Below are 24,058 nucleotides of genomic sequence, written 5' to 3' on the forward strand. Positions count from 1 at the left end.
AGGCCAGTTTGTATATTTATCCATCAAATTTTAATTATTTGGGACTGAGAAATTTAGTCCAATAAACACATATTGAACATCTAGTATGCACAAAGAAGTCCCTTCTTTCTATGCAAGGCAAGTTTTACTTCATTAAGTCCGTTCTCCTCTCTAAATATTTTAAATACAATATAAAGTATGACTTTTATGCTAAAACCAAGATAATTGTTTTCTTTTGATTTTCTTCATGGAGTCATAATATAGGGACTTGGCATTTAGTGGTACTGAAGGTTTGATGTGTGTTTATAACCGGCTTTCATTCTCTTTTTTTGATATGATATATTTAAAATGTACTGTGTAGCTTGTGAACTCAAGAATACTTTATGTTTTTTAATCTGAAGAGCAGCCATAATGTTTTTTTTAAATATTAATTTGCACCTCTTTAGATTTCCACAGAGGACATTTCTAAAATTTATGTGTAGCATAAACACTTCTTTTAGTTAATTGTAAAAGTTTAACACTGACTATATTTACAGCCCCATAGGTATAGTTGAAAATTTACATATTAAACAGAGTTGCTCTCTGGCATGGTTTAAGAAAATGATCTATGTTCTTAATTATACCTTTAGCATAAATGTGTGAATGTCATTTATTGAAATGGAAAGAGGAAATCAATGATGATGAAGACAATGATGATAATATAAAACAATAATTACATTAAGTTGGCAAATTTGGTTCTTTTTCATTATTTGATCATTTTACATTTAATGAGGTTATAAGTTGAAAATTATTTCATTATGATGAAACTTCTGGACTTATAATTAGTTTCATAGTTATTTTATGTCTTCTTAGGTGAATCAAAATGTCAATATCAATGAATTTTAAACTACATTTTCTTAACCAAATTAAGAAATTGTGTAATCATGTTTATAATTTTCTTAGTGATTAACTTTATTCTTAGAGTCAAATATTGATTTATAGTATACAAACTGCATATGTATTTTGACTTAATGAATACAAGTCGGTTACTCATTTACAATGTATAGCATAGTTAAAATTTCTTATTTTTAAAAGACAGATTATCAAAAGATGAAAGGAAATCATATCTTATGATATTTAAAGCTACACAAATAATTACCAATATTTTCCAATTAATATTTGTCCTTTCCTTAAGCGGTTTTAAGGATACTTAAAGCACAGTCCAAAATTAGAGTTGACAATTGCAAATACAAACCAACCAACACAGTAATAAAATCAATACTTACATTTCCCTCGAGGCCACTATTTACTGTTCGCTGCGCCATTTCCTTAATGGAATGGCAGTTATGTTTGCAGAAACCTTGTAACTACCATTTTTATGTTTTAACTAAAAGCAGCTTTCTTGAAGAAGTATGATAAAGAAATTCTTGAGCTACTGTTAATAATTGTTATAACCCTTTAGTAGTTAATATGAGTGCAGAGAAGGTGTTTCTTTTAAAAATGATTTTCTGATAAACATTGTAGTGTTTCATAAGCAGTGATATTTTTTCTACTGAGAGAGAGAAAGAGAGAGAGAGAGAGAAAAAGAAGAGTAAGGAAAATTAACAGTTTTTTATACTTCCCACATTAAAATTAGTTTCAAAATGTAATAGACAAAATGATTGCTTTCTATTAGTTAATTTTTATTCATGTTGTTATGATTGGATAGTAATTTCTTTTTTAAATTATTGTTTTGTATTTCTTTTAAAGAAATTTACCTACTATTCCAATCATATTAAAATTTCTCTTTTTAGTGTACTTTCCTTTGAATTTAAAATTGTCTAATATTAATGTGGTATTTTCATGTCACTTCTTTAAACAGATTTATATTTTTCCTGGAATTTAACTGAAATTAAAAATTAATTGATCTCCACATTTGCTTCTAGTTTTCTCTTAAAGATAATAATATCCTCGCAGTCACTCAGGATGAAAAGGCACAGCTTACCTCCTTGATGAATCTGTGAATGGTCAAATTTTATTTTTATTAGTAAGTGTACAAACGAAAACAGAGAAGTTGTGTGAATGGCCCTTTAAAGAGATCATGTTTTGTAACAGGATATTGAAAAATCAAGTCCGTGGGCCAACTCAGGTCTTTTTACATGATGATGTCAGCAACTCTGTTGCATGATAAAACTGCAGTATTTTCATGACAAAGAAAATTCATATCCACATCTTTAATAAATGAAGAAGAAGAAGAAAAAGGCCCTTCCTGGATTCCCATATCCCCATCAGAACTTTGTAGCTTCCTCGAACTGTAAATATTGAGAGTAAGATCAGAATGAAAGTGGTGTTGCATCACAATTAATCTCTGAAGTTATTCCTGATGGCGTCGCATGTACCCCACACTCAGGCTGTTCATGCAGAGCTTTGAAGAGCCCTGCAGGACCCACCAAATGTAGCTGCTACAGAATCATTGCTGCACAGCAGCTGCATGGCAAGGTGCTGCAGCTTGTACTTTAATCTACCTCTCTTTCTGAGAGTTTATTATGTTTTTGAATTTATTCTTTTGTAGATCTGGGAGCTATCTTTTTTATGGAAATTAATCTTTTTAGAAGATTTGTACTCTCTTTTTCAAACACTAATACATTCATTCAAGTATCCTATTATTCAGATCCAGCTGGCTTTTATCTGGTGATATTTACTTCAAAAAGCCAAGTTAAATGGTATCATACATTAATTCTCAGGGCACAGGAAAGCTTTTTTAGAAGAAAAACATGATTTGGTAATTACTTGAAATATCATAATAAAAATCACAGAAAATGTCAAATGTATTGTATAATCCATCATAATAGGAAACTTCAAAAAGTTGTTTCCTGAGTGGTTTTCTGAGTCCATCCTAAGTTTTCATTGCAGTCAAACAGGATATAACTCGAAAGTTTGCTTTATGTTCTAATAAATTCTATTATGAATTTTAGGTTTATATTGTTTGTTCACACAAAGCAGTGAAACTTCAAAAGGAACATTATCCACTGCTATCTCTTACATAAATCAAACTGGAAATAAGACACATTTTACAATTCAATTTAGGATCCCACTGAGACAATAATGTTGCAAGCTGTGCATTTTGCAAAGTAATATAGTAATGTCTAGTTTGCATTTTTGAAAAACCAAATTAATCACACTTTATTGGATACGTTGGAGCAAACCTAAAATTCATCTATTATTAAAAACTTGTGCAACAAACACATACTATATTTTATACATAAAGGACAAACTCATTTATTCATTAGGATAAAATACTTGGAGTTTGCATTTTGTAACTATGAAAGAAATGACATTTGCTATTGGGGCTGTTTTGAATTTTTAAAAGCTGTCTATGCATAGCAAGCTGCTTGAAAATTTATATTCACACATTAAATTATACCAAGTTTTAAAGCATCCAGATAATATTAGACTTTAACTAAAAAACATTGGGGTAAGAAAACAAAAGTCATTGAAATAAATGATAATAGAGACATCATACAAATAAGAGAAATTTATATTGTGTTTTATTTTATGTTACCAACTTTTAATAATATGATCATTTTATTATTTTGATAAGAAAATTAATAACACTCCCCAGGCAAATTAAGGCTTATCAAGCTCTACAGCTTTATCAGGCTCAAGAAAATAAGTACTTCTTGCATATATATATTTGAATGTACAGTTGCAATAAGACACTATATATAGTATTGGGAATCAAAGTTTTTGTGCCATCATTTAGAAATTCTATATGGTATGTATTGTAGATTGCTATTTTTGAAATGTCAGTATGAGGAATTTTAGTGAAAATAAATATCATGAAGAGAAGAGAAGAATTGCAAGAATAGTGGTAAAGGTGACAATGTTTATTATAGTGGTGCATATTTCTTTCAGTGTCGGGATAGTAAACAGTTTTGGGATTTGCTGATGTGCATAATCTTGTGCATTATAACAGTTATTTAAGGTTCTGTAGAACAGTAACACATGCTCTGCATAGAATAGAAATGGCAACATTTAAAAGACATTTCGAGATTTAATTTTTCAATAAGAGGGTAAAACCAAATGTGGTATATTTCATAAGCCTTATTATTAAAGCATGATTTAGAGGGAATATTTTATTTTTACTTTCTTAATTGTGTCACTCAGGAATAGAAAAAAAAAGGGTCCATCAACCCTAACTCTACCCAGCACCCTTCAGCTTTTCTGTTAAGAACTCTACGTTGTTGTCTTATGTTCACTGGTACGTTGTTGTCCTTTTTTCAAGAAAAATTAAATTACATTTCTTTATGTGAAGACTTCCAAAAAAGATACACACAGTTTTCCTTTTATTGGGAAAAACATTCAGTGCATATATATAATGGATTATACTACAGGGCACTCAATTCAGATAGGGAAGAGTATGCAGTATGTCCTCACTCAACATAATTGTTTTGTCTTATCTGGGTCTGGAAACCAATTTGTTCTTCAATCATCATTTTAAAAAACTCTAATAATAGAGAACACAAGATTTTTTTTTTCTATTTTTACCAATTTTTCAGTGGCATGAAATATGAGAATCAGAATTTCTGCCCTGGTCATATCACTGTCAAGGTGGTAGATGACAGAATTTGGGACGATTATTTCTGATGATGAGTTCCTTTTCCTCTTTCTGACTATCTGATACATCACTTTAATCATATCTCTCCCCTACCTAAGATGATGACCAAACTCATCATTGTGACATCTGAGAACTTTCATAAGCTGGCCCTAGCCTACCTAATTCTTTCTGAGTTCTGCTTCTTTCCGCCTAAGATGCACTTTTTCTTCCAGTCAATCGAGCTACCCAGCTGTCATCCAAATCCACCATTAGTTTGTCTTTGCCTCCTTCACAGTCCAGGCAATTCTCTCCACTGGGCGTGCCCATTTGTGCAGTGAAAAAAATTTAGGACCAAGGGTCAGGCAAATAAATGCGCTCCAAGTCCAGCTCTTTTCCTAAAGAGTTATGTGACCTCAAGCATTTCATTTGATCGTTCTGAACCTGTTCCCTCTGCTGCAAAATGAGAGCATTGTGCTTGATGGTGCCATCTCAGTGAAGTCTTCCCAATGTACCCGCCTAACAAATGTGCTTGCATGTGCACACACACATCATGTATATGGAAAACCTCTGTTTCATACTTCTGTGACTGGTATCTCACTTATACCATGTCACTTTACTTATTTTTTTTTCTCACATCCTAACAAGAATGTAAATTCCAAGAGTATGTAGATTTTTGTCGGCTTTCTTCACTGCTTCATTCCCAGTGCTTACAACAATGTCTGGCATATAATAGGTATTCATTATGTGTTAAAAGAATAAATGATTTCTGGATCTATTTTGTACTGTAACAGTCTGATTCAAATATGTACAGAAAAAGAAATAGCATATTGTGTAATGATGTTTAACTATAATCTCTTTCCATCTAGTTCTCTACATGTGATTACAAATTGACATTTTAATAAGTTATTTGTGTTTTCTGTCCTATTTCTGTTTTTTCTTTTTCTGTCTAACATGACTGCATAATAATCTTAATAGTCTGCAGGTTTTTTCCTCTTTTCTCTCCAAGATTTTCAATATGTGATATTAAATTGACTTTTGGATAAATAAGAATATAAAATATTTTTCAAGGCCAGAATTTAAACCCATATTAAGATAAATCTGAATAAATGTACATCATGGAGTGATTTTCTAAAGTGATTTTCACAGTCAATAGAGATTTGACACATTTAAAAACTCAGCCTTCTATTCTTAAACTCTTAATACTTTGGTGAATTTATTAGATTTAGAGTAGATAACAACATGTAAATATTTTTTAAAATCTCTCATAGTATTTATACACATAAGCTATTAGAAAACAAATCCTTTAAAATTTTTGTTTATTGATGTACCCATTACATAAGTATACTTCTTTGTGAATATGGTTCAAACATATGGTAAGAGGCAAAATATTCTCCAGATATTTCTTTGTGAAAGTAGCTATTTATAGGAAGCTCATAGAACAAATTTTTAAAATATATGAAAGAAGAAAAACAGTTTCTGTACAGACCATTTCAACTAAAGGGAGTTCTTTTTAAAATATATTTTTATTGATTTAGAGAGGAAGTGAGAGAGTGATAGAAACATCAATGATCAGAGAGTCATTGATTGGTTACCTCCTGCACACCCCCTACTGGGGACCAAGCCTGCAACTTGGGCATGTGCCCTGATCTGGAATCGAACCCATGACCTCTTGGTTCAGAGATTGATGCTCAACCACTGAGCCATGCCAGCTGGGCTAAAGGGAGTTCTTAAAGTATTTAATTTTTTTTTTGAAAAATCATATTTTAGCCTACTAACTAAAGTCTTAATTAGTTATTTAATATAAGTTACTTTAATTAAGACCAACATTTAGCAAAGTATACTTACTGAGGTGTTAGGCCAGGTACATCTAAATGAGAGCATCTGTGTACTGTTGAAAATGGTCCTAACAATTTTGCGTAATGATGCGAGAGAATGTGCATAAGAGAACATACAAGAAGTAAAAATGATGTTATACTTTAGTATTGGAGGATATATTGAAATTATTCAAGACAGATTTTGTGATCAAAAGAGAAAATAGCAGGTCATAATAAATATTTTTATTACAAAGAGTTTTGTTTACAATGTGATGGGGAATTACTGTTAAATAATCAAGGGCTCCTTCCTAAAGATAATTATTTTTAATAAGTAGAGTTCTTTTTACACTGAAAATATTTCAAATGTAATAGCTTTATTTTGGAAAAAGATAATTTGGAAAGATGTTACTTTCATAAGTTCAAGCCTCAAGAAATCCTACTTTTAAGCACTATTTGAGACTTTACAAAAATCATTTTTTTTTTTAGAAAAGCATGTCACTCTTTAACATTGATGTTGGAAAAATTGTTGAATAAAACTTCTGAGTATGATTGATTTCTCTAATACTATCCTGTGTTTTTTCAATGAACATAAAATGTGTGTTTAGTATTTCATTCTGACAATGAATCATTGTGTGCCCTTAGATTGGTTGCATTCTCCCTTGCAGTCCTCATCGGTCACATTACGGCTATAATAATTACCCTAGATGATTTTTAAAAGAAAAAATGAATAATAATGTTTAAATTTTACTTTATATTGGCCTAAGGGTGTTGATATCGTTAAAAAAAATAATTCTCACTTTAAAACATACTTTGTAGCCATTTTTCTTATTCTAATTCACATTGCCATACCAATCTAAAACAACACATTGTATCTAATCATTCTTGGGATAAAAGAGAGTGCTTATATTTAACTCCCAAATTGGAGTTAAAATGTAGAAATAACATTATACATATTACTGGTAATCTTCCTAAGTATTTTTCTTCATTGCCAGCAACTGAAATTTTAGTGGTCATTTTGACCTTGAAAATCTCCCGCCATGTCTGCCGATGAAAAACTGATGAAAAGTCCTTTGAATAGTACGTTTTCACTACACATAATAGAAGCTATGGAAAGAACGATTTGGTTTCAAATAAACAGTAGCTTTCAACAGGCCAGCCATCTGCACGTAATCTACCACTCTAATATAATATTATTTCAATGGTTCTTCAAAGGTGCTGAGTTCTTTGTGATGTAGTCTCTAGATTCAAAGCCGCCTCTCTCCATAACGTTCTTAAGGAGGATCTTGTAATTACTGAACACTACAATTTCTTGTCATATTGCAAGTTGTACTTACAGCATCTTTTCAAACTATGCTTAGTTGTGTCCTTTTTTCTCTGTTTAGACTATCTACCTACTATAAATAGTAGTTGTATTGTTGAGGTTTTAAATCCAATCATAATGTTCTTCAATCATTCATTCAGTATTGAGAGCCCAATATCTGTCAGGTCTTCATGCTGATTATCTTATGAAAAAGATATTATAGATTAGAAGTCAAGAGGCTTGAATATTATACAAACTCATTGATATACTTTTGTGCTAAGAATTTATTATAGAAGTCATGTAACAATATTTGTTTATGCCAGCTCAGTTTCTCAGCCTTCTTCATTTTTAAAAAATCATTCAGCCTGGCTTACTTAGAACTTACTCTGTACCTTACATTGAAATACGAATTTAATAGAATTAGCTTTGTACATTTTATGCCCTCTTCAAGTATGATGGCTTAATATCACACTTATAAGTCAAAGATATCCAAATCTTCCTCAGTGGTATCAGCTTTTCTCCCAAATATCAGTCCCATATTTCTAACTTCGTATTTGTCAGTCTTTCTTTGACTATTCCTGGAATAGCTCATAAGCAACAAGTCCAAAGTTGGACTGATTTTATTTATAAGTAAAACTGATCTTCCTCAGACAGGTGATTTAAAGCTTGGATTGTGGTTTCAGAATTCCAATATCAAAATCATTCTTTCTTACTACTGTGTAGTATTCCATTGTGTAAATGTACCACAGTTTTGTTGTTGTTGTTGTTTTTGTTTGTGTGTGTGTGTTTTTTTTAATCCACTCATATGCTGATGGGCATTTGGACTGTTTCCAAATCTTAGCTATTGTGCTGCTATGAACATAGGGGTGCATATATTCTTTCTTATTAGTGTTTCAGGTTTCTTAGGATATATTCCTAGAAGTCGGATTACTGGGACAAATAGCAGTTCCATGTTTAATTTTTTTTTTAAGGAAACTCAATATTTTTCCACAGTGGCTGTACCAGCTGCATTCCCACTAGCAGTGCACGAGGGTTCCCTTTTCTCCACGTCCTCACCAGCACTTGTTTGGTGATTTGTTGATGATACCCATTCTGACAGGTGTGAGGTGATACCTTATTGTTGTTGCATCTCTCAGATGATTAGTGACTTTGAGCATTTTTTCATATCTCTCTTGGCCTTTTGTATGTCCACTTTGGAGAAGTGTTTATCTAGATCCTTTGCCCATTTTTAAATTGGATTGTTTGTCTTCCTTTTGTTAAATTGTATGAGTTCCTTATACAGTTTGGAAATTAACCCCTTATCAAATGTATCATTGGCACCTTTTTCTCTTTATCTTTGTTTCCAAATGATCACTAAGTTCTACCAAGTTTATTTCCAAAATATCAAACATATTTCTTATTATCCTACTTCTCTATTTTTCATCCTATCTGATAAAATCGTGTGCATTTGTGTGCATCTATGCTATATCTTTGTGTCTTTCTTTCACACTATAAACTACTGAAGAACAAAGCTTATAGATGTTCATGTTTGAAATGTACTACGTGTGAATGTAAGAATCGGTCTGGGTTTGCAGCTCTCAGTTCAAGAACTGACTGAGAGTTAGTCCTAATTTGTTAAATGCTATGGATGCAATGGGAGCAGAAGGCACATAAGCCTGGCCACGTGATGCTTACATCAAGACAAGAAATGTTGGGCCTTTCCCTTAATAGCAATGGGAAACAATTGAAGTCCTCTAAGCAGGAGAGAAACCGTGTAAGATTTGTACTCAAAAGTAATGATGTTTCTTGGACCTGATTACAGCAGCAGATATAGAAACAGTGTAGAGATAGATTACATAGATAAAATCAACAGGACATAAAAAGGAATTGGACACGGATGTCACACAGAGAGAGAGGAGATAAAGATGATTCCAAAGTTTCTAACTTATATAGCTAGCTAGTGATGTCATTTGTTGAGGCTAACAAGGATTGGGGAGAAGACAATTTAACACTAGATCCATACATATGAGAAATACTAAAATAACTCCCATGAGTATGTCATGTATTTTATACTTTTCAGGAAATTACATAGCAATTTTGGCTCAAGTGAGAAGATTTTTCAATTCAATGTAAGTAATTTAAAACTAAAAATGTTGTCTAAAACAGTAGAAGTTAAAACTGATTTCAGCTAACCATGAGCAACAATTACATATGAACATAAAATTGTTAATATTATATATCAGGACATTTATTACTGTACTAACAGTATAGAAAGTATATTAGCTTGAACTTTTATTTAATCTAATTCTAAAACTATAGGGAAATGACATTATCTTTAGAGAGGAGAATTTCCAGTTCATTTGTTTGCCTAATGGAAAAATAATTTGATGAGTTAAAGTGGAAAAAGGTAGAAATTTATTGACATTGGCAATGAAAAAGGTTAAAAGATGCAGTTAAGTTAACATAGATGCATTATACCAAATTACTTTATTTGGGAGGATTTTATAAATATATTTTAGGTTAGAAAGCTTAAATATGTTTCTAGTATTGGTATTTCTACCCTGTCAATAATAGCAGTATACTTTAGCTGTGGAATTTAACCAATCTGTTTGAATGTCATCATTTCAACTGAATAGAAACATTTGGCTCTTGTTTACAATGATTTTATAGTCCATATCAACAAAACACGCCAACATTTAGTAGAAACAAATTCGGCTGGCTACTATTTCTTTCTTTATACCGAGTCCTATGCAGCTATTTCCCAGTTTAAGTCTGTCATTTGTTTTGCTATGTTTTGTTTTGAGGATCTGTTTTACCTGATTCACACTCTGAGCATGGTGCTAATGAGTTCAAAGCAAACAGCAGCATCAAAAAGCCAAGTGTTTTCCGATATAATTATCTCTATCTCCTCCACATAAAGTATTTAACCTTTTATCTTTGTAATAATGGTCCTTCTTTTTACTTTAAGTTGCATCAAAACTGTCTGGGATTTGATATGACATAAAGAAAATACATAAAGCATTTCATTCTGTATATATTAACTCCATCAAATAATATTTATGAGTTCAAAATCAAGGCCATTTAAAATGGAAGCCATTGTCTATCTTAAGTTTCCTAATGCTGTTTTGGTTTTCCATGATTCTTCAAAGATTCTTAGGATAAATATTTTTAGTAATATCTCCCTGTTCTTGAAGGATCCTTTATGTATTCCATCTGACATTAGTGACTTGAACTTCAGCTCTGATTTTGTTTCTTATTTTTTCTAGTTCAGCAGTCATAAGCCATGGTAAAGAATATTCAAGCAAAATTAAAAAAAATAATTAGTTCTTATTTCCAATATTTTGGTGTCATTTTGTGCATCATGTTAACTTACATTACTCTCAACAACATGGAGGAGTATGTAAGGCAATAGAAGTATTTCAACTTGGTGAAGATATTTAACTATTATGATGGTTCGGATGAGTCCCAGACACTAATAGCTCTAGTACTGTGTTATTAGCATTATGTATAAAACAAAATATATCAAAATATCTTTATATTCACAAGTAAAATAAAAAAAGGCCCTTGTATGACAAGAGTTTGAAATTCCTAATTAAATATTTAACACTCGGGTAACAGAGAGTATGGTTTAGTTAATGATAGGTAGCCAAACAAATATGTCTAATTATTTCGGAGTAAACAACATGTTTTCCTAAATGACTCATATTTATTGGAACTCATGACAATCTTGTTCTTTCTCTCAAAGACAAAAATGAATTGATAACAGAATATAAGCTAAGCAGGATTGGATATATGACATCCAACCAGTTCTGTTTTTCCCCAGCATTTGTAAATCAAACATGATATGTGTGCATATATAAACTTTAGACTCTGGAAATAGCCTAATACCAATTAGCACGAGACTCTGGTATCACCTAAACCAGTGGTCGTCAAACTGCAGCTCGCGAGCCACATGCAGCTCTTTGGCCCCTTGAATGTGGCCACGAAGTTTCAATCGCATTGTATTTGCTTGCCCGCACGTGGTATTTTGTGGAAGAGCCACACTCAAGGGGCCGCAGTTTGCTGACCACTGACCTAAACCAATTAAGAGCCATTTGAGGTTTTTTGTTTGTTTGTGTGTTTTTTTTTTCTTTTGCTAAAACAGAGTACTTAAACTGGGATATTTTAAATTCTGCGCCTAATTAATTGTACCTTTAAACATAACTTTTCCCTCATTTTAAAATAAAGCCATGTGATGAGATTGAGCCAGATTTCAGAGTTTATGTGTGCTACCCTGGATCAACCGAGCTCAGACCGTCCTCCAGAAACAGCTTTAAAGATTACATTGCAGTAACTCAAGAGAAGGCTGTTGCTCCTATTTATGCAAAGTACTAGTATTACTGCTGACATTTCATTAGGGTGACGTTAATCCTCTAAAAGATAGTAACTTGTTTATTCCCTCCCACCGCTGAAATAACAGCTGAACATCTGTAGCACCTGTGACTAGTATTTACTTTTACTTAGTGGTCTTGTTTCCATTGTTAAAATGCCGTTGACATCCTTCTAAGTGGTCTCCAATGGTGTGGAGTAAACAGCTGCTCTTGCCATCATTTTCATTGTAAACGCATCTTGACAATGTCAGGTTCCCGTCAGAGTCTATCAGTGTCACTCACTAAGCAGTGGTGTGACCGTTAGTCCCTTTGAGATTTGCCTCCTTTATCAGGGTCAGCCTGTGGGAAAATCTGAACAAATAGTTGCATGTCAACATACCTATAAAGGATAATAATACTTAAACGTACTTTTGCTGTTCTAATGTATGGTAGTTTAAAAGACATTTATTTTTTACAGGTCACTTAATTTTGTGTTTGATTATTTTACACGCGTCCTATCTAAAAGTCTCATAAAGTGCTACTGTACTGGCTTCTCTTTTGAAATCTAAGCCTCACTAGATACACTTAGAACTCAGTAATAAAGATAATCATTTGGGCTAGGATTTTAATTGATGCTACTCATACATATACCCAAATTGTGTTGTTGTTGTTTTTTCATTAAGGAGAAACAGTATTAATACCTTACCCAAAACATGTTTCATTTTTCTTTTGTACCTAAAAATTGTGTTTTAAAAAAATAAAGTGCTCTTTCTTTCAATAATGATTATCTCCAAATTAATCACTCCTTAATTTTTATATTCATGGTAACTTTTTGTCTTTGAAATTTTGTCTCAATAATTTGAAGTTTCAATTTACTTGTAAAATGACATTTCAACCGTTCTTTCCCTTTATAGCAGTTTATTTAGAAGAACCAGTTACTAAAATTTTATTTATAATACAGCCATATCTGTTGTTGGTTCTGTTAACTATGCTATGGTCCCACACCAGAACAAAAGGTACCAGGTACTCCTCATTTTAAAGAAAGTAAAAAATAAAATACAATTGGTACTTGTTAATAGCAGTTGAATCAGCATTACTAGCCTATCACTCTATACTCCACGGACATCCTCCTACCATTTGGAAGGGGGAAGAATGCAGGGAGAGAGGATTTGAAGAAATAATTATAGTGAAGATATAGCAACTATTGGGGAGGGCTGTGGCTTACTGATCCCTTTTTGGGGGGTTCTTTTCACCACCAAGTAAAGGGAAGGGATTTCCAAGAGAATTACTCAAGGATCACACATGTCTCCACTTCATTTCATATTGGAATTTCTGCTTTGATGTGAACTGATGCTTTGTTTTTTGTACATATTGGAGCAGGGTGATAAAGAATGGAGAACATGTGTCAGGATAGGGAGAATGGACATCATCAGGACAACCAGACCCACTGCAGGAGAAGGCCTTAGTATCAAGGGACAATGGCAGTTTAGGAAGATCAGGAAGCTAAAGGGACTTGTACAGTTAGGAGGTTCCCTTGGAAAGCCTCCCTCCAGGCACCAGACATTACTTAATAGAAGATACTTAGCATTTAGACACGTCAGAGGCCCATAAGCCCCACCACGGAAGTGACCGTAGAGGGAAGACTTGAGCAGGAGCCAGTTGGACAGAGACCTTTATGTCACTACCCAGGAGAAGCAGCGGAGGAGGCGGACAGATGCAGAGCTGAGCAAGCCCTCTAAGGCTGTAGTGCTGGCCCGTGTTGATGGGGATGGTGAGGCAGAGATAAGTGTTAACTAGAATACTCAAAATCTGCCAAAGGTTATTAAGAGGCAAAAGAGGGAACGTGACAGAAAAGGTGATAATCAGAGGGAAATTATCACCATTTTATACTTGTAACCCATCAGTTCTGACTGTTCAGTATCTGGTTACCCTTACAGCAGTGACGGCTTTACTGTCTTTACAACCTGTCCCACCATAAACTATGCATCATAAAATACAACAAAAAATATGAATTGGAGGTGAGCCAAGGAAAATGCTCTGAGATAATAATAATAATAATAATAATAATAATAATAATAATAACAACAGAAACAGTGTATCATGTTTTTTGCTTTCTCAGAACCTATAACCATGTTTTAATGTTGGGGTGCTGTGGGTTTAAGAGAGAGAGAATCTCCCATACAACTTGTCCTTACAGCTTGAATTCAGTTACACTAAATTTAAAATCACCTTGTTAGTCACCGAGGAACACACATCTTTTACATGAAAAAAAAACTAAGCCCATGAAATCACTTTTTGGACATAAGTCCCGTATATTTGAGCATGTACTTATTGATACATTCTTTTTATTATTGATTAAGGTATTACATATATCTCACTTTCTCCCCATGCCCCCCCCCCCCCAGCACATGCCCTCACCCCCGCCCCCCGCGCTTGTGTCTGTGTCCATTGGTTAGGCTAATATGCATACGTACAAGCCTTTTGGTTGATCTCTACCCCTCCCCCCACCCTCCCTTGCCTTCCCTCTGAGGTTTGATGGTCTGTTTGATGCTTCTCTGTCTCTGGATCTGTTTTTGTTCATCAGTTTATGTTGTTCATTATATTCCACAAATGAGTGAGATCATGTGATATTTATCTTTCTCCGACTGGCTTATTTCGCTTAGCATAATGCTCTGCAGTTCCGTCCATGCTGTTGCACATGGTAGGAGTTCCTTCTTTTTTTATAGCAGCATGGTATTTCATTGTGTAGATGTGCCACAGTTTTTTAATCCACTCATCTGCTGATGGGCCCTTACGCTGTTTCCAAATCATACCTATTGTGAATTGTGCTGTTATGACAATGATGGCGAACCTTTTGAGCTCGGCGGGTCAGCATTTTGAAAAACCCTAACTTAACTCTGGTGCCGTGTCACATATAGAAATTTTTTGATATTTGCAGCCATAGTAAAACAAAGACTTATATTTTGGATATTTATTTTATATATTTAAATGCCATTTAACAAAGAAAAATCAACAACAAAAATGAGTTCGCATGTCACCTCTGACATGCGTGTCATAGGTTCTCCATCACTGTGTTATGATGTCAGTATAATTAGGCAGGGTAAGTACATTTTTTCAGCTAATGTAAATGCATAATTGGTACTTTTTAGCTAGAGACCAAATTGGTAGTTGGTCTTAATTGCAATTTTCTCTCTTGCATTCATATATCTACTTATATCTGGTTGCTTCAAGACTCTACATGTGTTAATATCACCCCACCAAAAATCATGCCACAGCATTAGTAGCTGCTCTCATGGTGCTGCTGGTTACACTCCTTAATTTCATCATATAGAAGCTGGCTGTCATGTTCTGCTATCAGCAGTGCACATCTGCCTACATCTGTTTAAGCAGGTTCCTAGCTAAGACTGTTCCAGTGCTCCTCCACATCTGTTTGTAGAACTAGATATAGGATATCCCTTTAGTGCCCTCCCCTCAACACTAAAATCTAATTGTAGATTAAATAATCAAAGAGGGGGATGCAGTCTCTGAATCTTTTCATGAGCTGATGACCATTTTCTTGGGCTCAAAACCATTATATATTTTTATTATATTTTATGAGGATTTTTTTATTACATGCTCCAACACCCTATTATAGTACATGCCTTTTGAGGACATATGAGGGCTATCTCGAATTTGTCTTTTTATTCCACTGTGAAGTCCAAGAAAGAGCATGATTCTACAAGAATCAAAGAGGAGAAATGAATCAGTTATTTTCTGTTTCTCTCTAACTCCCCTTACCAAATATTGAAATGTTTCTTGTATATTGAATCTTCCGTCTCTTGCAAGTTTTCATGTGATCATAATAGTAAATCTTAATCTTAAAGGTATATATGTATACTGTATGTTTGTATGTAGGCATAATAGGCTGATCTCACTAAGTATATTGGCTTAAAATGAAGCACTTGAAGTTATAGGTTTAATAACTATGGGCATGTCTTTTTCTGAAATGGCCTACTTTTAATTCTTATTTATTCATGCTAATAGAGGAGATGGGTGTTATAAATAATACAGAAATCACTTACAGCTGACTTAGTTACATATTGTATATTTTTCATCAGACTTAGTTTCTTAATTGTTTGCTCTATTTATTACCTAAATGAGCTAACATCATGTGTGTTTAACAAATGATGATTGGTAGAGATGTCTAGCAGCATTTTATGTAGTGGGAAAATTCCATCTAGTGTTATAAACTTGCTATGGAAAATTCACATATAGATGATTAATATTTATCCTTACACAAGGGCCTGATGTCCTATGATGCAAAATAAATGTGAAAAAAGATAGTATTTTTGCCTATACCCGGCTTTCCAGATGATTTAATCAGAATTTTAGCTTAATGTTTTCCACTTTGATAGTGTGAATAAATAGAATTATAGTGCTTTTCTATTGATATAAGAGTGAAATTAAAATATATTTGAGAAAATGACTTTTCCCATTTATTAACTGGCAATTAGAATTCAAATAAAAAAAGAAATTAGTTCAAGTAAACAGAAAAACAGTAGGTAATAGTTATAAACAGAACTTAAACTGAATCTAAAATAATGGATATGAATATCATTCTCTATTCCATATATTAATTATCCTCAAATAAGCAATCTATTATAAAAATACAATCCTTCTATTATTGGATATTTTAAATGAAATATAACATTAGAGAAAATTAACTATTAATTATATATTTCCAATGTGGTTCTCATATTCAAATAACATCTATTGCAGTATTGTTTCTATATCCAAATAGTCAGTGAGTATGCACCATTTCTTCTATTAATTGATAACATAAAAAGTAAACATGCAATGAAAAAATTTTCCATATACTTTTATAAAGGCAATATAATGTGGAAATGTTTAAACTGTTTTGTCACTGAATATTCTCCTGACATCATTTATTTGAAAAATTCACATATTTATAGTTTTTTCACATTTGACTAGGACCTTGATATAAATATCAAATAAGTCATGAGTGGAGAAATAAGGATACATAAATTTGTGAATATAAAAGTAAATATCTACATCACTGTATAAGAGTAAGCTGGAAGAATTATTTTATGTGAGTAATTTTTGTATGAAGCTATAAACTTATTTTTATGCCAAAAGCTGTCATGGTTTCTTATAAAATAATAAAGATAATAAAGATATGCATTTAATTGATTTTTTTCATTGTTTAATAAAATTGCTTTGTTTGATTGCTGAAGAATTTGAATTGAGTTTTCATTATCCACTTCTGAACAATTTACTCTAAGATCCAGACAGTATTGAGCTAATGAGTTTGAATTTATATTGAACCTTAACTGTCTTCATGAAGTAAATGGAAAAAAATCATGGCAGTAACTAAGTATTCTTCATTAAAAACTGTGTCGGGGAGATTTTACAACGAAGCTTTTAATAGAGCTAAAGCATTTAAATTGGAGCTTTACCAACTTTGCAGTTTCTAAGCATATTACATAAAAATATGGTATCTTTTTTTAAAAAAAGGAAATCTCATAAGCTGACAGGGATATTACAAAACATTTTTAAGTGGGTAGTTCATATATTTGACAGATTCAGTTAAGCAATAAATTAGTGTTAAAATAATTTAATTTGGGGACATCAAAATTTAAATGACATGGCCACCAATACTGAAATGTGAGCCCTTGAATGTAGTGTTTTGACTTTAGCACTGATATTAGCACAATCATAAACTTTTATTTCTCTGAAGTTGAAAATAAATGATGTATCTATTAATTCACATATATTTAATTTATTGCTTTGACATTATTTTGTTTCCTAAAACAATCTTTTGAGTTTTCTCCACTATGTCTAACAAGGCTGGACATTTAATGGTTCCATGTTTAGGATTTGCTGTGGAATTAAGTGAGGAACTTTAACTTTGAATGGAAACTAGGATATTGTTTACAAGGATACCTTTGCATTCTATAACTATCAGTGTGCTTCATTTCAAGGAAGTAATGAATTCTTTAGGTATATAATAGAGCCCATTTTATATTAAGATGGTTAGTTGAACAGGATTAGACTCTGCAAATAGGCTAATTGCTGTAGAATTTTTTTTTAATTGATAAATTACCCAAGAAACAGAAAAACAGAAAGAAAACAGGGTTTAGGGGAAATTAGCTTATTTCCTAAGAAATCACTTAGCCAATCTCCAAAATGGAATATTCTTTTTAAGACCTCATTTCAAGTTGGTCATTAGAAGATTTGGAATAATATTGTATCCAAGTAATTTATATTCATTCCCCACAGGCAGAAAGGATGGTTCTTTGGATAAGGAAACACTGTACTCCACCCCCACCCCCACCCCAGGGATCTCAGGCTTCTGTTTCCCACCCCCGCATGCCAAGGGTGCATAGCCTTCCATGTAGTCAGCCTCTCCACCCACTTCAGCAGGGCCACCTTCTGCCCACGGATATGATGGCATTTTTAGTACTGAAAATGGTAATTGAAAAGAAAAAGAATATATAGGACATAATAGAAACATACTATATTAGAAAACTAATTGTGATAAGTTAAAGGAAACCCTAGTATTTTAATCAAGAATTAGGCTGATCAGAAGAGTAATTTGGGAAAGAAGTGACCATTTGTACCACACACGTGAAGAGTGGTGATATGGTAAGACATAGCATCAAACTAGTTAGCGGTAAGCCTAATTTCCCTGAGTGACAAGTGGGGTTTGTTGCATACAAAGAGAGCCAATGTTTCTTGTTTGGTTGTCATTATTAGGACATCTTTGAATGGTTCAATTCTCAACAATTTATGTTTTTAACCATTTTAATAAATGGTATATGCCATGTTTCATAGTTTTATTTGACCAGAGCAATGATGATATATGTGTATTTTTTATAGGACTGGAACTTCCTTTTATGATGATGCCCCACCCTCTAATTCCTGTCAGCCTACCTCCAGCATCTGTCACCATGGCAATGAGCCAGATGAATCATCTCAGCACCATTGCAAATATGGCGGCAGCAGCACAAGTTCAGAGTCCCCCATCCAGAGTGGAGACATCTGTTATTAAGGTAATTGTTTCTCACAAGATTGTTTTGGCTGACACCAAACATCATCTTAAGCCACTGTCTCTTAATCTGTTTTTCTATTCCACAAGTAATTCTAACTTCAGAAAGTTAAGTGATAGTGAATAGATTATGAAAAAGAAAAAAAAAAACAAAACTTGTAGTAATTAGAACCAGGGGTACAAGATTTAGGCAACCTAGGCTAATTTCAAGTTCTCTACTATATCTATTAAAAGAGAAACACAGGACATTAAATGATATGTTTAAATTTTGTGTGTGCTTATCTGTCTGGTTATGTGTGTGCATGCATGCATCCATGCATGTGTGTGTTTGTGTGTATGGTGTTATGAATCTTAATATGTGGAGAATAGTGATTTGTTTTCAGAAGACCAGAGGATTAAATTATGGTTCTGCCACTTACTAGCTGTGATCCTTGCATTAGAGCTCTGGTGAACTCAAACCCATGTGAGTCATAGGTTGTGGCAGCTTAAATTCATCTCCCAAACACTATCCAGCCATAGGATTTGGCATTGGAAATAAAAAAGAAACTGAAAGCATTGAACAAAAGACAATTATTTAGATGAACACAGTACCTCCATAACATTGTTATTTGCTTTCAATATGAAGTTTACCAAATATTAAATTTAAACTTCCTCTGGCTGATTGTCTTGGACTACAGGAAATATTTTTGTGAAATAATTCTAAGAAGGAAATGAACATATACTATTTAGAAAATATTAATTCTAATTTAAACAGCTAATAGTCACTATCTATAAGAATATATTAAATTATTATAAGCTCTGTATTAGTCTATTATGTATTAGTGAGACCCACATATCTTTACTACTTAACATTCATGGAACATGAAGACATAAGCTTGGAATATTAGATGTTATATAATTGAGCTTCCCCCATGGTGGATAAATAATTCCTGTTTCCCCCTTATCCATTTTTATATATCTGAGCCTTTGTAGAAAACCTCTTATACCTTTAGCAAATGTAAGACTGAGGGGGGTATTCCTGAATCAAATTAAAATTGTCATCTCCATAGTTTCTACCTTAACTTTGTTATATTTTCTTGGAAAGGAAAATATCTATGAATTCTTCTGTGTTCTAATCATCTCACTGTATAGTAGGCCATCTATAGTGTTTCTTTCCTCCAGACCAAATATTCTGTTTTTTCTGACCAGTTCTCATCAAGCATTTTGGTTGACCATTAAAAAAAATTACCGCCGAAACCGGTTTGGCTCAGTGGATAGAGCATCGGCCTGCGGACTGAGGGGTCCTGGGTTCGATTCCGGTCAAGGGCATGTACCGGGGTTGCGGGCACATCCCCAGTAGATGTGCAGGAGGCAGCTGATTGATGTTTCTCTCTCATCAATGTTTCTGACTCTCTATCTCGCTCCCTTCCTCTCTGTAAAAAATCAATAAAATATATTTAAAAATATATTTTAAAAAATATATTTAAAAATATATTTAAAATATATTAAAAAAAAAAATTACCCACTTCCTCCCCAACCCTTCCCATATAACACTGTTGAAATTCTAGAAGTGAACTGGACAGTAGAGAGACACCAGTACTGGCATAAACCTCAATTTGGATAAGAGCATATAAATGTAATAAATGTAATCATAATTCATAAAACTGGTTTGCTAGTTGAATTTGTGACTCCGTACATTTCGTGACTTTCTGACATGAAATTCTAGGCCAATTCTACATCTTTTACTTGTATTAAGAATTTTCACTTATTCATTTTGTTTCTTTTCCAGTCCACTGATTTAGGTTTATTAGATACTTTTAAATATTAAATCTCTAAATATTCATATTATCTATTTATATGATCTTTGTATCATTTCCACATTATAAAAGGATGTATTACTTGTATTGCCTTAAATCACTGAGGAAAATAAACAGTATAAATCCAGAAATCAATTCTTCTTGTCATTAGAGAATTCTTAATAGGTTGAAATGTTCTACTAATTGATTCTCTTTGGGTATAATTCATCAAGTAACCCCAAATCCCCCAGATTGAATCAATATTTTTTTCACTTTTTATTTAATAAATTCACAATGATATCAAAAGGACTTAAAAAAATGTTCTTGTTGAAAAAAATTGAAAATTGAAAAGAAGACAGTATATTTTAGGGGTTTAAAACATGGATTCTGGAGGAATATTTCTTATTCTACAATATTGAATAAAGATATATTTACACCAATTATATGGTTTTCTAAGAATAGGAAATGTGATTTAAATTTGTCAATTTTCTTTGCTGACCTGGGGTGTGTGTGTATGCGTGGGTGTGTGTGTGTGTGCGCAAGCGCGCTAGCTAGTATTATGTGTGAGAGAAACATAAACACTTTATGCCAATCTCTTTTAAAGAATTAAACCTTGAAAAAAAACAGTAAACTATACAAAGAATAAATTTTTCATTCTCTAATACTTTCCTTCAAAACAGGTCCTTAAGATGCTATATTAGTAAATAAGGCTTTACGTGCATGAAGTTTAAAATGTTTGACGATTATAAAAGCTAGAACCAGAGTGACCTGATTTCCCAAGTAGATTAAAATATTAGAGCAATGTCACATGTCTCATGTTTTTCTTAGATACAGAAGAGTTTATTTTGGGGAAACCATAAATAACTCTAGATATATGCATTACTTTTAGACATAAATGTTTCTCTCATGAAAATAGATTTCATATAATTTATACTTGGATTTAGAAAAACAGTTAATGTGTTTTCTTTTAATGTTTAAGTATTAGTATTAAATACTAGAGGCCTGGTGAAAAAAAATTTGTGCACTTGGGAGGCGTGTCCCTCAGCCCGGCCTTGCCCTCTCGCAGTCTGGGACCCCTCGGGGGATGACCACCTGCTGGCTTAGGCCTGCTCCCTGGGGGATTGGGCCTAAGCTGGCAATCAGACATCCCTCTGGCAGCCCAGCAGCCCTCGGAAGATGTCCACTCACCAGCGGGGAACAGACCTATGCTGCAGTCGGACATCCTTTGCGCTGCTGAGGAGGCAGGAGAGGCTCCAACCACCACCACTGTACTGGCATCCATCAGCCTGGCTTGTGGCTGAGCAGAGCTCCCCCATGTGGGAGCGCACTGACCACCAGAGGGCAGCTCCTTCATTGAGCGTCTGCCCCCTGGTGGTCAATGTGTGTCATAGTGATCAGTCATTCCCAGTCTTTCTGCTGTTAGGGTCAGTTTGCATATTACCCTTTTACTATATAGGATAGAGACCTGGTGCACGGGTGGGGGCCAGCTGGTTTGCCCTGAAGGCTGTCCTGGATCAAGGTGGGGGTCCTGCTTGGGTGCCTGGCCAGCCTGGGTGAGGGGCTGATGGCTGTTTTCAGACTGGCCGCACCCCCTTTAGGGTGAGGGTCCCCACTGGGGTGCCTGGTCAGTCTGGGTGAAGGGCTGAGGGCCATTTTCAGGCTGGCTGGCGACTGAAGTTCCTAGCCTCTCCTTTTTTTCTTTTTTTTTTTTTATTCTGGGATGTATTTACCTTCTATAATTGAAACTTTGTTGGGCCGCGGCAGGCAGGGAACCTTGGCTTCCTTCATCACTGGAGCAAGCAAGCCTCCTGCTCGCTTCAGCTGTGTGGCTGCTGGCCGCCATCTTTGTTGATGGTTAATTAGCATATCACCCTGATTAGCCAATGGGAAGCGTAGCGAAGGTACAGTCAATTACCCTTTTTGTCTTTTATTAGATAGGATGGAAAAGGGACAATAGCAAGGAAAAGAGGTTATTAAAACACAACCACCACTAAGGATACCATACATCTCTGTATTCAAACAGATCTCATACATTTAAATCCATGAGCTTGTAGCAATACTAAAATGTAAGCTCATTGTTCACCTTTGGAGAATTGTAGGGAATTGATTCTTTTAAAGGAAAGATAAAGGTTTACATAGAGGGGTGGTGGAGTCAAGCATTTCCCATATAAGCTGTACCTCAGGGTAACCAAATAATTTTCTAGGGAAATTTCTATTCGTATATATCTTCTAACAAATAAATGAGTAAAGAATGATATATTAAGAGTATAACCAAATTTCAACTCCTAATGAAGTGGTGAGTCTAGCCCATGATCATCGGTGGTGGCTGGCATCATAAAATACGATTAAGCAGACATGATGTGCTTCTGATGGAAACACCATCATTAAATAGCCTTGCCCCCAAATCCACCTGAATCAAGCATCCAGTTATAACTATGCAGAAATTCAGGGGCAGAGGAACTTAGACTCCAATTTGATTTATTGGTGATAGCATCTAAGAACATGCACAGTGACTTAACTAGATAAAAAGTTGGCTTCAAACATTAGCTTTGCCCAGAAAGAGTGATGCCAAATATTGGCATCATTGGCCAAGTCAGAACTTACCTTGTCCTCCTAGCTTTCCTCCCTGTATGCTCCCTTCTTTCAGTGTTGTAAAGGAAAATGTCTTATGTTTTAATTAAGATGCTAGTGTTTATTATTACATAGATATGAATTATAATTTGAGTCAAAACTGTATGTTACTGGATAAAGTAACTATACTTATTATATTACCAAATAGTAATCTTAGAAAGTATGAGGTGGCCTGTGGAAAATATTGTTTCTTACCACCATTGAATAAGTTTGAAGAGATAGTAGAATAAAATTAAGTTGGTTATGATTATACTTATGGGTCCTACCATTTTTACATCGAGCAAAACTGAGTATTTCTTGAGTGTCATCATCAAAACAAATACAAAGGGCTATGTAAATATCTCTTGAAGCATCAGTTTAGAGCTTTGAGTCATAGGGTTTCAATGGTGGTTACTTGAGCCTGTACCAGATGCAAGTATATTAACATCATTCACTATGTCTCCTAAAAGTCTTTTAACATTTTCCTAAATCTGGAATCCCAATTCTACCATTTGTCTTCTCTGTTTATTTTTTCCAGAACAAGGGATTAGGATGTCACACTTAATCAGTGTGTATACTAGTTTATGATACATGCTGCATGGGAGATAGGACTTTTCTCAGTTTTGTTTACTTATACATAAGCAGAACC

General features: G+C 33.8%; 1 protein-coding gene across 1 annotated transcript in view; it reads left to right on the forward strand.

Annotated features, from left to right (window-relative positions):
* DACH1 (dachshund family transcription factor 1) overlaps positions 1-24,058 on the forward strand; it is a 445,250-nt gene that overhangs the window by 277,850 nt on the left and 143,342 nt on the right. Inside the window, exon 4 of the mRNA XM_036299959.1 lies at positions 18,856-19,028. Within this exon, the coding sequence (XP_036155852.1) occupies positions 18,856-19,028 (173 nt within the window). The remainder of the gene's footprint in view (positions 1-18,855; positions 19,029-24,058) is intronic.

Source organism: Myotis myotis, unplaced genomic scaffold (genome assembly GCF_014108235.1).
Source record: "Myotis myotis isolate mMyoMyo1 unplaced genomic scaffold, mMyoMyo1.p scaffold_m19_p_3, whole genome shotgun sequence".
Lineage (NCBI taxonomy): Eukaryota > Metazoa > Chordata > Mammalia > Chiroptera > Vespertilionidae > Myotis > Myotis myotis.